This window comes from Hipposideros armiger, unplaced genomic scaffold (genome assembly GCF_001890085.2).
Source record: "Hipposideros armiger isolate ML-2016 unplaced genomic scaffold, ASM189008v1 scaffold_321, whole genome shotgun sequence".
Lineage (NCBI taxonomy): Eukaryota > Metazoa > Chordata > Mammalia > Chiroptera > Hipposideridae > Hipposideros > Hipposideros armiger.
Genome location: NW_017731671.1, coordinates 634,091 through 649,384, shown reverse-complemented (window position 1 = coordinate 649,384; position 15,294 = coordinate 634,091). Strand labels below are relative to the sequence as shown.

The 15,294-nt window shown below is 39.3% G+C and overlaps 1 protein-coding gene across 1 annotated transcript in view; it reads left to right on the top strand.

The window, feature by feature from the left end:
- The window catches only part of ENTHD1 (ENTH domain containing 1), a 105,509-nt gene that overhangs the window by 77,117 nt on the left and 13,098 nt on the right, over positions 1-15,294 (top strand). Inside the window, exon 5 of the mRNA XM_019660540.1 lies at positions 12,657-13,049. Within this exon, the coding sequence (XP_019516085.1) occupies positions 12,657-13,049 (393 nt within the window). The remainder of the gene's footprint in view (positions 1-12,656; positions 13,050-15,294) is intronic.

Genomic DNA, 15,294 nt, shown 5'->3' with positions numbered 1-15,294 from the left:
TCTGCCCTCCACCACTCCACATTCTTTCCTCTCACCTCCTTCAGCTTTGTGATCAATGTCACCTTGACATTGAGGCCTGTCCCCCTCCCCCACCAGCCTGCTCATTCCCTGGCACTCCCTATACCCCTGTCCCTCCATAGACGTTACCATCTAACTTATGGTTACAAAAACGTGTGCCATTGTTCGTTTCTTCTTCCCCCCTATCATGTGAACTCCAAGAGGACAAAGACTGCACATTTGTTCACTGTTGTAGTTTTAGTGCTAGAATAGTGTGACACACTGCCTAATAAATACCTTCTGAATGAATGAAGGTATAAAATGAAGGATGCGGAGGGAGGAGAGACTAATCAATCTTAAATGCCACAGGGAAGTCCTGTGACATGAGGGCTGGAAAATTTCCATTGGATTTCACAATTAAGACGCCAGTGGTGGCCTCACAGAAGACTGCGTCAGCTGAGGGGTAGGAATGGAAGCCAGATTATAGCGTTTTGAGGAGCTGAACAGGTGAAAAGGAAGTGAATTCAGCAGGATAAAAAAATCATTTTCAGTGTTTGGGTGAGGGGAGCAGGAGAAAGATTAGACACCAACCAGAGGGGCCCAGAGAAGAAGTATTTAAAATAGAAGAAACTGGGCACCTCTGTGAGATGCGAGGAGAAGGCTTAATAAAAGGAAGTTGAAGACAGGGAGGAGGAGAGGTGACCTGAGGGTGCTTCAGTGACACAGAATGCAGGAGAGGCCTGAATGGACATAAGAGGTTTCTGAACCGTAAGACTGCAGGGAAGGGTGGGAGGAATAATTGTGGATGTAGTCCAGCTGGTGAGCAGGAGGCCGGGCAGCTGAAGCAGGTCAGATTAAAAGCCTTTCTTTCCTTGCCGAATAGGGGCGAACATCATCTACTACAAGGGGGAGAGAAAAGGGCCAGTTGACAAGGTGCCCGAGGAGAACGGCGAATGTTTGGAATTGTCTTTGGGGGAACTGGGAGAGCTCAGGACAAGCAAAAGGACTTGTGGGCACGCCTGAGGACCCAGGGGACTCGGAGACCATGGATTTATATTGTGAATCTTCTTCAGCAGTGGTCAGTCACCTGGGAGAGGACAGGAGGGGATTCTAATGTGTGTCAGGCCCAATGATTGAAAATCATTGGCAGGGGTTGGGGGTTGCAATGGAGAGGTGGCTGGATGTCCCACATGAAGGAATGGTGTAGTTAGGGGGCTCCCCAGGCACTCAGATTTACTCCACAGGAGAGCCAGCATTTGGGTACCTGCCATAGAGAGGGCATGGGTGGCCATATTAGCCAAAGAAGCAACAATAACCAACAGATACATGACCACAACAGTAGCCGGGTGAGAAAGAGACGGACACTTGTGTCTTACTCCCCCTCCTCTGTTCTAACACCCAAGTAGAGCTGAGCTCAGAGGAGGGAACTGTGACCCATCGGCTGTGTTGTCCCATAAGCTGACCTCCAGAAGAGGGAAAGGAAATAAAAATAAAAGAGGAAACCAGGAGGGGAGAGCAGCCAGCTCGAAAGCACAGAGGTGTGACAGGACCTGGTGAGTTGGGGAGTCTCTCAAGTAGTTCAGAGTGGCTGCCATGTGATGGGGCAGGTAATTAGACTGGAGGGAGACTTTGAACTCTGATTAGATGTCATGTTAGACCTCCTCCCTTCTCATATCCATATTTTCATTCTCTTTGATCTTTGTGCTGTATTTTTTTGAAATTTCTTTGTACCTATCTTCCAGTTCCCAATTTTCTCTTCAACGGGAGTTCATCTGATGTTTAAAGTCAACCAATTATTTTTTCATTTCAGTTATTTTTCACTTTTGGAAGTCGACTTGGATCTTTGTCAAATCTACTTGGTTTTATTTTTATAATCTTTTATCCCTTGTTCATATTTGCAAGCTTTTATTTCTCTACACATATTAAATATACCTGTGGTTATTTTATCTTCTGTGTTTTATAATCCCAGTGAATTACAATGTCTAAAGGCTGTGCTGGTCTACTTCTGCTGGCTTTTGTATTTTCAGGCACAGTGAATAGTACATGTCTATTCTCACACTACATTTCTTGCAAAAATGAATGAATGAAAATATGTGGAAGGTGCTGGAATAAACAGAGCAGATGAAATATTAATAGATAAAGTACAATATAGTGCTGTAAGTCACATTATTAAAACATAAGCAAGGAGCTATGAGAACAAGGACCATACAATTGCCTCTGCCTGGGGTGAAGAAAAATGGTGTGTCTCGTCTTAGGTATTCAGTGAGATGTCTTCCATACGGACATATATAATATCTGAAGTTTTCATAGGTGTTTTTTTGGTTTTCATGGGTTTCTTGTTTGGGGGTTTTGTTTTTGGTTTTTTGTTTGTTTGTCTGGAGTAATAGAGCACTCGTGCTTCATGTCTGAATTCGCAGTGTAAATGACACTCAAAGGTCTGTCGCAGTGTTGCAGGCTTCGACATGATTTTTACTCAGTATTGAATAACAAATTTTATTATTGGTCTGCACATCTAAGGAGGAAAATAGTTAAGAATTATAGCTCTTCTTATCGTCATCTTTTCATAGTACGCCAGTTCACTTGGTCTTAAACACAAGAACCGGAGGACACAACGGGCGTGCTTCGTGCTTGTGGTCTAGAAATGCAGGGATTTCTGGGAGAAGGGAGAGAACCTAGTGTGTTCAGGATCCTGTCTGCTTCCACTCAGGTCATGGCGGGAGCTCCCTGCTGATTCCAGTTCTTCAGACTGTTGCATAACAATACCCAGTAACAACTACACAGCATTTACTCTGTGCCAGGTACCATTGCAAGCATTTCATATATTTAATTCACGTCGGGAGTAAACCTTGGACCCAGTCTAGCTTAATTGCTTACTCTCCTAGAGTTACCTGTAAGGTTCTATTGTCATTATAAGGACTCGTTTGATGGTCACAAACGCCAGTGCCTTCAGGCCCCTGCTCAGTCTTGTAAAGCGTGGAGACCAGATTCCATTTACCCTCCAGCCCAAAAGATAGAAAACACTGACACAGGTAAATGATCACCGGCTTCCCAAAGACATTCTCAGCTTCAACTTTTATAATGATAATGTATTGAAGGAAATTATGATTTCTTTATTGATCGAAGCGTAACTATGGTGTAAAATTTAATAATGAGCATCGTGTACCTATTTCATAATGTATTTATTACGATCCATTTCCATGGCCTGAAAGTCTTCAGCTGTCTATGTGTAGAGATTTTTAAAGAAAAGTACCTGTAAGTGTGTCCCCATCTCTCTTTTCCTATGAGAAATTCAACCTTTAATTCAAATTTATATTGAAAGTAGTAAATAAACATGGCATATTTTATAGCTACATTTTCTAAATATGTTTTCTTATTTTAATATTTGGATATAATATATACTACAGTTAAATGTAATGATATAAGATAAAAAATTCTCAGAATCTACAATTGTGTGTATACACACGTGCATACATTCATACATACACACACACACACATTTAACACAGACCATAGGGAAATTATAGCTATTCTAACTAATTGTGATTATTTGGGGTTTCATGTATATACTGTAAGACAAATAATATTATGATTTTCATGTCAAATATGTTATTTGTTTCATATTAAATATCCATTTTAAATTAGTGGCATGTCTGCTTTAAAACAATATATTGATGAGCAATTCAGATCAACCCTCTATATTAATCATTTATAACTGTGGCCTCTTAGGAAAATGGCCATATTATCTTCAGATCCTATGTCCTTGATTAACATAATTACTAAAGTAGAAGCTCCTTTAGTTACACATTTTTAAACTACAAAAAGACATATTTTGGGATCCATCTTTTGTCATGCTTACCAGCTCCCTGCTATGTACCGTGTTTCCCCGAAAATAAGACCAGGTCTTATATTAATTTTTGCTCCAATAATCTACATTTATTCATTTATTCATGTACAAAAATCTACATTTATTCAAACAGTCATGTCTGGCTGACGATCTTAACTGGGGCTTATGTTTGGGGTAGGGCTTATATTGCAAGCATCTTGAAAAACTATGCTAGGGCTTATTTTCCAGTTAGGTCTTATTTTGGGGGAAACATGGTAGTTGTAATTGGATACTATGTTTCAGACCAATGGGAGAATTGATACCAGCAATAATTCTGTTGGAATATAATACTCATTATGAGATTCACGGTATAATGGAATATAAAATAATGTTCAGTAATTATAGTACCTGAAACAAGGCAGGAGAATTATTGAAAAATGAAGGAGTTACCAGTATAGAATGTTCCTTTCTGTAGGCAAAGTCTTTTAACTCAGAATTAAATCTGAAGTTCTCTTTCAGAAATGATTTCGTCATCTCCAAAACTAGCAAAAACATTTTCAGTACCTTCAATAGCATAGCTAGTCTCTTTTGTCCTTGGGCTCAAAGCATGGAGGTGTGTTTTGTATTTTTTTTTTCTCCTTACTTCAGGCATTGTAGTGATAGTCTGTATTTAAATTTGCAGTCTGACAGCTTACATAGAGCATAAGCTTCTTCCTAAAAAAAAATATCAAGAATAATCAAACTAGCTTTGATATGACCAACATTTCAAGATCCCATTTTATATTAATCAAGTACATTAGCGGGTGTAAAGCACTGTACAATAAAGAAAGCTAGATACAGTCTTAATTTAATGCTGGGCTTCCCATCCAAGAGTCTGCTGGATACATACTTGAGAACAAAGCTCTTTGACATTCAGGTTTAAATGGAAAGAAATGAGAAACCAGATAAAGCAAGCCAACCAAATTAATTCATCCCCTGCTCGTCTCTGCCTTTTCAGTGGAATTCAGAGAAATTCTCTCTCAGAGAAAGTTGGGAAGCCCTCATGAAACAATCGCTTTAGTGTTTACAGAGTATACATTTATGTGATTTGTGTTCAAACATATAAAGACAATATTGGTTGCTGTTCTCCATCAAACCCCCACAAGTTCTGGGCTTCAGAAAAATTTCCATAAATGCTGTTCATTCTTTATATGAATCCAGGATACATAGACCAACTCGGTACTTACCTCAGTCCCCCTCCAGATGGCCCTGCTTCTCTGAAAGTACCACCAGGGACAAATGGAGTGATCCCAAGGTAAACTCGAGTCACTTCGCAGTTTTGAACTTGTGAACAATTGTTAGTAAAGCAGTATGTGCTACAGCTGGTCCTAGCAGACTTTTTGTTTCTTCCTTTATTTCTCTAGGGAAAAGAGCATTGATTGAGAATTCAGGAATCTGGGGTTCTCATCCTACTCCTGTCATTCAATCATTGTGTGGTCCTGGAAGCCTCAGGTTCTGTGTCTATCACAACTGGACGGAATATTCTAGTTCTCTAAGATGTCTTTCTCTGCAGTTGAGTTTATTTTATGATTAGACTGTCCAGATACTGATTCATTGAACAAACGTTTATCAAATGGCTGTCAGGTACTCTGCTAGTCGCCTGTTAAACAAATTGAATAAGATGTGTGCCGTGAAGGGATTTGCTGTCTGCTGGAGGTGACAGATATATACACAAGAAATTATAGCAAGTCATAAACAACAAATTTGTTTGCTGCCATTATCAGAGCTTAGAATAATATCTGCCACATCCTTGTACTTAATAAATATTTATCAAATGGACTAATAATATTTGACATAATGAAATAAGGGGAAAATATGAATACTTGCATTATATTATGCACAACTTTTCATCTTAATTTAGAAGATAAATTATTTCAAAAAGGCAGCAGATTTTGAACTGAGTAAGTATAGAAGAATGAAACCATTTCTGATGGAGAAGAAGGTAGAGATGAAAGGTGTTTTAGGCTGAGGGAACAGCATGAGCAGAAACACAGAGACGTGAGATGTATGTCCGCCTAATGGGCATCACCCTGGGGGGTGGAAATCAGTTAGTTAGCTATAAAGGTCGGGGGCGGGGCATTTCTGGTAAAAGGAACAGCATGAGTAAAGGCTTGGTGCATAGAGGAAGCATGGTAGATGTGAAGAGCTGAAAGAACTTAAGTATAGCAGGCTCATACAGATTCAGGAGAAATAGTACAGTGCGAGGCAAGAAAGGCAAAAGGAGACTAATTCATGCAGAGCCTTATAAACCATGTTAACTCGTTTGAAGAAGTAGTGGAGAGAAGTGACCCGATCTGATTTTCATTTTAAAAGGGTCACTCTGGCTGTGCTGTGCAGAATGAACTGAGGGGACAGGCTGGGGAGACCTCTTAGAGGCTGTGCTAGCAACTATAGCTTCAACATAACCTGAGTGACTGGGAAGTGGGTGGCCATATTAACAGAGGCAAAACAAACACCCACGGATGAGGATGCTGGAGGGTAGTAAGACCTCCCTGTGCAGAGGGACAGGTGTGTGTTTAGGGCTAGACCTCAGCAGGAGTCAGGGCTGAGGATTAACATGTGTGACTCACTTGCATACAGGTGCTAGATCTAGTCCGAGTTTCAATAAGATAAGAGATGACATCACCCTGGGCGACTGTAGAGGCGGAAGAGAAAAGGGTCAAGGATAGAGGCTGCATTTTAGAGGAAACAGCCAGGGGACAATACTGAAAAGATTGTCTAGAGAGATGGGGGGGGGGGGCAGCCAGGTTCTCTTGAAGCATCTATAGGGGAAGGAGTTTCAAGGAGAATGTCTTATTAATATTTCAGTTTCAGTCCTCGCTCTCCCCCTATCAGGCAGGAGGGCCGCCAGACCTCCTTTCTCTCCGGGTTGGGCTCCTCCACTCGGCGCCGCACACGTTGCGCTGGTAACACTGAATGGCTTGTATTGCTCCATCTGTTGGACACCCTTCCTGTCTTTCTCATCTTGGCTGACTCTCTCATCCTCTTCACTCGGCTCAAACATCACCTCTTTTAGAAGACTTCCTGGAACCTCGTTTACATCTTTGTACCTCTAAACCTGACACAGTGCCTAAATTTATAGTTTCTTGGTACTTGTTTTGTTATTAACTTAACCTTAGAATCTGAATTAGGTCATTGGTCTCCTGGTTGATTTCCTTATTTCTATTCTCTCCCAGCCCCAGAACATTTCATTTAAAAATAGAACAATAATTTTCCTAAAGCACTAGATCAGCCAGAGTCCAGTCAAGAGACAAAAAGAAGTGCCAGTTATGTATAGCTGCTTTGCTATCACAATAAATGCACATATTTAAAATGTATAATTTGATACATTTGGTAAGTTTTTTCATAATTTGATAAGATATATATACACATCTATGAAATGACAGCCACAGTCAAGATAATGAACATATTCATCACCCCAGAAGGTTCACTGTGCTCTTGGTAATTCCTTCCATGGCCCTGCCCTGCCCCATCACTGTCCCTAGGTAACCACTGATCTACTTTCTGTCGTTATGGATTAGTTTGTTTTTTTTCTACAATTTTCTATAAATGGAATCATATTGTAGGTACTTTTTTGTCTGGCTTCTTTCACTGTCTGGCGTAATTATTTTGAAGTTCATGTTGTTGTGCATATCAGTAGTTCATTGATTTTTATCACTGGGTGGCATTTCATTATATGGATATACTGTAATTTGGTTATCCATTCACCTGTTGATGGGCATTTAGGTTGCTTTCAGATGTGCCATTACCACAAAAATAAAATATAATACCTTAGAGAGAACTTAATATAAAGGATGTTGATTAGGTATTAAAAAGTTAAAAAAAGAATACCAAGATAGCATGGAGGTAGCAGCTGCAGGGATAAACTACCAGTCTTGGCGCTGGGGGAGCAAAGGGCAGAGGCTGGAATATTGAAGCTTAGCAGCTTGGAGGAAGGACTTTGTGGGGTGATGACCAAAAACTCTGTGACCCAGGCCTCTGGGGGGGGGGGGTTCTGGCTGGCTGGTGCTAATGTTATTAAGGGAGCATGATAAAGCTGCTTCCACAAGTGTTGGGGGGGAAATGCAACTGGAAATAATGCAGCTGATAGAGTGAAGAAGCAGTAAAAAAAAAGGGTGATGCTGTCAGGAGCAGGACAAAAACAGGAAGGAGCAAGTTGTTTCTTCCTACTCCAGCCTTCCAATCTCCCTCTCACACCTCCCGTTGGCAGAACCTAACAAAAAGTTAGCTGGGAAAACAGAAATGTGGTTTGTGATGTCCCAGCCCCAGTGTCACAAAGCAAAGAGACAACAGCTTAAGAATAACCGACACCATCCATCTAGTGGCTACTCAGCATCCATACACATTCTTCTACATATATTTGAAGGTCCGAGCAACAAAAACATCTCTAACTATCTTATGTACAAATGAAGATCCTCTCCCCAAAATAATGAGCCATAAAGTCCCCAGAATTCCAAGGTACCCTGCCCTCCAGTTCCTGAAACTTTTTGGAGTGCTGTGGTGAGAGCTGGTTCCTTGCACAGTGGCTTTCCCCACTGTAGGCCTTTAGAGCTTTGCGTCTTCACTCCATCAACTTTTTCTTTTCTAACAGTTTGTTGGCATCTGTCATCCTCCGTTGTCCTTCTATTCTGTTCTATTTGCCCTTCTAGGTTTATACCTTTTTCTTCTGCTTTTGTCATTTTATGGGTTTGGGGAAGGAGAGTAGATAAATGAATATATCTTGTAGCAGATGCTATCAGTGCCCCATATCCTCTTGGCCTACCTCTGAGTACAACTGCAGGCCTGGTGACCATATACACTGAGTGCCTGTGTCTCTCTGCTTCTCTATCTGAAAGTTTTCTCTGGAACCTCGACACTCGTTCCGCCTAAGTGCAGGATATAGCCTAGAAATGCCAAAGATTTAGCACTCATAGGGACAACCTTCAGCCAGTGAAGGTAAGAGCCATTGACTAAATATCCCACCTTCCCAGTCCTGAAAGGACAATTCCGAGGCACGCAGCAGGACTGAACCTCATTTGTCCCCATTGGTAACCTGGTCCTTAATACACCGTATTGGCTTTTGTCCCTTTGGTCAGCGTTGCTCAAGCAGTAGTTCACCGTAATCAGAAGTATCTGGACGCTGATGGTAACCACTTTGAGCACCTCTTGTAATTGCAGAAGCCAAACGTGACTTGTATTCATCTTTTGTTATCAGTATATATTGAGTATTACAGTTTTAATACAGTTTTCCTTTCTTAAAATATGTATACTTTTTTTTGGCACCCTCTGTATTTGCATACCTGCAAAAACATAGTGGAGGCTATAAAGTTAGAATGCAGGAACTTAATATGATATGTGATAAGCTCTATACCACATATAATTAGGTGAAAAAATGAGTTTACAGAAATAAATATTTCTTATTTCAGAGAAGGGAAGGATTAGAGTAGCGTGATAAACATGGTTGGAAATAGCTTCCAAATGTAGTAATTATTTGAGATGGGCCTTGAGGAATTAATAGGATTTAAAAAGATAGAGAAGAGGGAGAGGGTGTTCCACTGTTAGAGAGCAGGGTAAGAAATCAATGGTAATGGAGATAAACATGAATTAACATGGAGAATGAAGATAAAGAGACCTGAATGGACATGCGGTGTATGAGTGGTGAAGAGAATGGTCTGACTGAGGTTAGTTTTCTGTTGAGTAGTGATAGAAGTAAGCAATGGAGCGCCTTTAAACCCCAAGGAATTTAGACTTTGTCCCTGAAACAAGAGGGTGTTTTTGAAGGATTTTTGAATATGAGCTATAAATAACTAAAGCAGGGATTAAATTGAAGAGGATTAATTTGGCATGTTGCACAGAAAGAGCAGGAGTGGAGCAAGGCCGATGGCACAGAAACCTAGTTCAACTTGCTTTCTAGAATCTTCAGGCCTCTTTGCCATTCTGTTTAAGTAAACATTTTCTCTTTTAGATAATCTACTATGCATTTAAAAATCAGTATTTTTTTTATTTGTCTTCATGCTTTTTTCTTTTAGATCATAGTATTTTATTCATTAAAAAGATTACGGGTCAAAAAGAAAAACAAGTCTAAGAACCAGATCCCTCTGTTCTTCCGCAACTATTGGGAAAGGGGGGGGTTGATAGAAACAGAATGACTTCAGTCTGGTTTGTTTCACTGAATTTTAGGGCATTTCTTTATTCTTTTGTAATTTTAAGTTTTTGCACTAAACATTAAAACTGGTAATATAGATGACATTATACATCCCATTTTGAGATTTAAATTGAGTTTTATGAATATTTTCATCAAAAAGCTATTGTCGTTCTGAATCATCTTAGGTTACATATTACTAAATTTTAAGATGATTCTATTACTATAAAAAGAGACTCTTCTCCCGTTTTTCTCACATGTAAAATGAAAGTTAATAAAAAAATATTCTACTAAAATTTACTTTTAAGGAACACTTTTATGTAAGTATGGTGATGCACTTTAGAATACTATAAATCTAATATTCTATTACTAAGAATATATTAGTATTTTTAACAGAAACTTTTATCCACTAGATATAACTTGATCATATGCAAATTAGGAGTCTCATAGAAGTTATTTTCATCTACCAGTTCTCCATTACCTTCAATTATTATTAAGTAAACTATATTCAGTCCCGGGATAAAAAGGAATTACTTTTCCTTCATCCTTATGCTTCAGTTTGTCCTTTCACTCAACAAGCCTTTATTGAACCCATCCTGTGTGAATGACACTGTGACTCCTAATTAGGTCTCCTCAAGGAGGCTGTTTTCGGGTAGAGAGCCAGACTGGTACTAAATGAGATGAAGTGTTATAATCACTCACAGAGCTCCAAACAGGATATGGTTAAGATAGACAATAATATGATACGGCCAGGAAAAAAAAGGACCAGGGCAAGCTTTATAGGGAAGGTGATACTTGAATTGAGTTTTAAAAGACAGAAAGTTTAAGGAGGAGACAGTTGGGAAAAATGGAATTCTTGGTAGATGTAGTGATGTAAGTTTCTTGAATTGTCTAACTGGTATACTAGCGGGGGTTTTTTTGCCCAGGCTGGCCTTCAACTGTGAGTGAAAATGGAAAGGAAGATTTTTAGAGTCAAAGAAAATTTGCTTTTTGTTAGTAACTCAGAGCCTAAAAGTGATGATGATAGCATATAAAAGTGCATTATAGGTACATTAATATTGAAGCACTGATGTTGTACACCTGAAGCTAATATAATATTGTATGTCAACTATAATTTAAAGTAAATTAAAAAAATAAATGTGCATTACGAGGTTTGTTAAGATGTACATTGTGATATATAAACACTCGATAATGAATTACACAATTTCTGTATCCTCTTCTCTTTTCAGAGCTTCAAACAATAGACTCTTCCTTTTTCCCCCCTTTCACCTAGTTATGCTTCTAATTTCATGAATTCTCCCCCTTAGAAATTATTTTTTTTCTTTCCATATCCAACTTCAGATGAAACTATTTGAGTGCAAGTCGAGCACTGAGAGTGTTGACTAACAGTTTGCATCTAGAAATTTGGACCAGGCTCATAGTTCATAGATTCAAGAGATATATATTCCTATATCAGACCTACCTTAAATCTCAATTCTTTAAAATTCCTCCATTTCCTTCTATTTGTAACAAACATTATTTGTCTAATATATTCCGGGTACTTTGTTATATTCCAGGTACTTGGGTGATTTTTTTTTTTATAAATTACTTTGGGGTTTTTTTTGTTTTTTTAAAGATTTTTATTGGGAAATTGGGGGGATGGGAACAGTGCTGGGGAATTGGGGAAAGGGGAACAGACAAGTTGCTGTTGTTTTTTTTTTGTTCTTCAATCTAGTTGTGGAGGATGTTGCTTCACTGGCCCAAGTTGGCACCATCATTGCGCTCTTCTCTGGAGAGGCAGATCAGTCGCTGGCTTCTGGACGGCCGCTCACTGCGGCTGCTGGCCGCTCACGCTGGCTGCTGGCCGCTCATGGCAATCTACTGCCACAGGGACTGCAGCCCACGCCGTCGCCGGCGACTCATGGCAGCCCAGCTCCAGGTTGAGCTGTCGTTCAGCATCTTAGCTGTGGAGGGCAGTGTCACTGGCCCTCATATGTGGGATCCGAACCGGGGCCCTCTGGCATCCCAAGCGAGTTCTTAACCATCGCGCCACTCGGCCGGCCCAGTACTTTGGTGATATTAATGAATAAAATGAACAAAGATTCCCAACCTGATGGAAGCTACATTTTAGTAATCATCACAATGGCTCTGAAAGATTGCTTCTTTACTCCCACGTAGACAAAGGATTTATTAAAATTAGGCTGCTACCTAAAGTAATTTCTTTCATGGGCTTTGTAGAGACACTGGGGCAAAAGGACATTTTTTATTTCAGGGGAAAAAGACTTTTTTGCAGCTGGGGTTTCTGTAAGGCTAGACCAGTATTATGTGGCATATTTTCTCTAGTTTATCTTGTAAAAAGTGGAAGTTTGAAGGTACTAAAAATACAGTGGCTTCAGAGACAGATAAATGGGTGAAGGGAGATGTATTTAAAGGCAGCCATTTGAAGCTTTCCTTGCCTTGCACTTCAATAAGGAGAGAGAGAGAGAAGGCAGCCACAAGATGACTAATGCATCAATTATAGTGTGGGTATCCTTCAAATAGGCAGAATAGAAACATAGTAAGAAAGTAGAAATGACTAAATAGGAAAGAATTCTGTTATGGCATAAAAAATTTCAATTTATTAAAATTGCAACAGACTTGAAATAGAATATTTTCAGTTTTATATTTTGATTATAGCTCTTACTTGCTATTTTACAGATGTGGTGCCTCCTCCCTCAGAAAAAAACCCATCTCTGCAGACAAATGTGAGTTTAGACAATAAATCAGACAGTACCATTACAAATACTGTAACAGAAAACCCTTTGCAAATGCCTATGAAAAATCAGTCAACTGCAAAAAGTTTTGAAACATTGACAAGTTTACCAGCATTTTGCTCAAGTAAAGAAGAGTTTATCAGCCCTAATTTAAGGGTATCAAAGTCAGATTCTACTTTCTACAACCATGCCTCCGTAGAGACTCTCTATGTCTCTCCCTCACTCAAAACGTTTGACCCATCGAAGGAGATTGTCATCAATAAGGACTCTCAGAAATCAACACAACCCAACATTGTTCAGAGGGATGATGAAAACCTCAAGACCTTAACGACCTGGGGTGAGTCTAAAAAAAAACCCCACAAACAAACAAACAAAACACTCCTTTGAAGCATTCATCTTTTACTTTTCTCTGCTGTCTGTCCCCGTTTTTTGTTACCTCCTTTCATTCTCCATCCAGTGGTATAAAAATGTACATGCCATAGAAGCACTTCTCAGTTGGGTAAGTGTCCCTTTTATTAAAGGGCTAATAGGCATTTCACCTTTGTGGGTTCCAAATGCTTGATTAAAGCACAAGTTCTGAAAAATTTTGATGGAGAACAAATGAGAAAGAATTAGCATGAAACAAGAGCGTCCTGTTAGACATTTCAGATTCTACTTATTAAGAGACTGTATGAAAAATAATTGTTTGTTGTGTCTGTTGGTGTATATACACAAACACAATATAGGTGTGTGTGTGCCCTTTTTTTAAAGGGCTGTGTACTGATTGCAAAAAAAAAGGGTGAAGAATCTCTTTCTTTTTCTGTTTTATAAAACATTAAGAGAGTTACAAAACTGTTGAGACTGGATGATGAAGGATTTATTAAATCCTACATTTTATAATTATATTTTCTTCTGTAAAGTTAATTAGTAAAAGAATAATTTGTTTGCTCATGCATTTTTCAAAGACTAAATCATTTTATTAGTTCTTATTATAATAATGCTTACTAATTCATATAAAGTTTTTAATATAAATCTTTGAAACTGCCTCACACTCAGGTTAAAAGTACCATATAAATACAAACAGTAGAAGCCAACATGTCGAAGTTAAAGAAATTTACCTTGGTGCTAGTAAGGTCGGTGAATAATAAAAGATCTTCCTTGTAACACTTTCCAGAATTTTTACAATTGAATAATCTAAAAATACTGATTCTTAGTTTTGTCACCAAATTCACTTTTCTGCTGAGACTGCTGATGTGGAAACCAGTTAGTACTGGTTATAATGGCTATGATGGCTTATGTGTGTGGCTGTCTCCTGAGAAGTTGTTACTTTTGGTTAATTTCTTTCACAAATACACAAAAAGATAATTGAACGTCATTTTTGGCACTGCCTACGTAGTACACTTAATTATAAAAATTAGCTAGCATTCCTTTTGCTTCTACTTTTAATGAATTAGATAGTATTGGTCTGCCCCTCCACCAAAAATACCGGTTAAAGCTGGAAAACTATTAAAAGCTACTTTGAAGTCATCATAAAACAACCAAGGTAGAAAACACAGGACAGGTCAAGATCATAGGGAAAGGACTATGATATTGTGATATAATAAGAAATATATATTTGTTCTTCTTTTGGGGCTCCTAGCACAGCTCCTAAAACTCTAGCTTTTTCCTGTGTGATAGGAGTGAGAAGAGTGCCTTTTTGTTATTTCTTAATAAACCCCTTTCAACCATACCTGAGTTTATGCTAATGAGGTGACTCTTGGAGGGTGGGGGCTGGTTGCCAGAGTAACCAACCAGGTGATTAGAGGGTTGGAACTTTCAGCCCCACCCCCTGATTTCTGGGGAGTAGAGAGGGACTGGAGTTTGAGTTAATCACCAATGGCCAATGATTTGATCAATCATGCCTACGTAACGGAACCCATATTCACCTCAGTTTTCCATCTTTGGATCATTTGCATATTAGAGAACAGGATGATAGAAGCTGAGGGGAAAATCAGGGGCCTGGGCTTGGAAGATAAGGTTAGAGTTTGGGGCTCCCACAGTGGCAGGGATTCAAGGGGCCAACATTCCAGAGGGGAAGGAATCACAGAGAAAAAGTCCGAAGTCTTTGTGTAATTTCTTACGGAAACATTTGCCTACTGCTAAGATAGACATATCCTGGATGAGATGCCAAGAAACTAAAAGGGAAGCAGCTTCTAAGAGGGCAACAAGCTAAGCAGAGATTCTGGAAATCTTGTGGTCCTAGGAGACAGCGGTTGGAGTTCAGTATATGCCTAATGTAGAGGCTCTGGAAAATACTTCACGCTTTCAGTTGGGACCTCTGACAGGCTACACCCTAAGCATCAGAACTGTACTCTAGGAGTGAGGACAATCCAGAAATAGAACAGCCCTCACAAATGCTGAAACCCAGCTTCACCTACAGCAGCGGTTCTCAACCTTCCTAATGCCGCGACCCCTTAATATAGTTCCTCATGTTGTGGTGACCCCCAACCATAAAATTATTTTCATTGCTACTCTATAACTGTCATTTTGCTACTGTTATGAATCGATAATGTAAATATCTTTTTGTTTTCCGATGGTCTTAGGCGACCCCTGTGAAAGGGTCG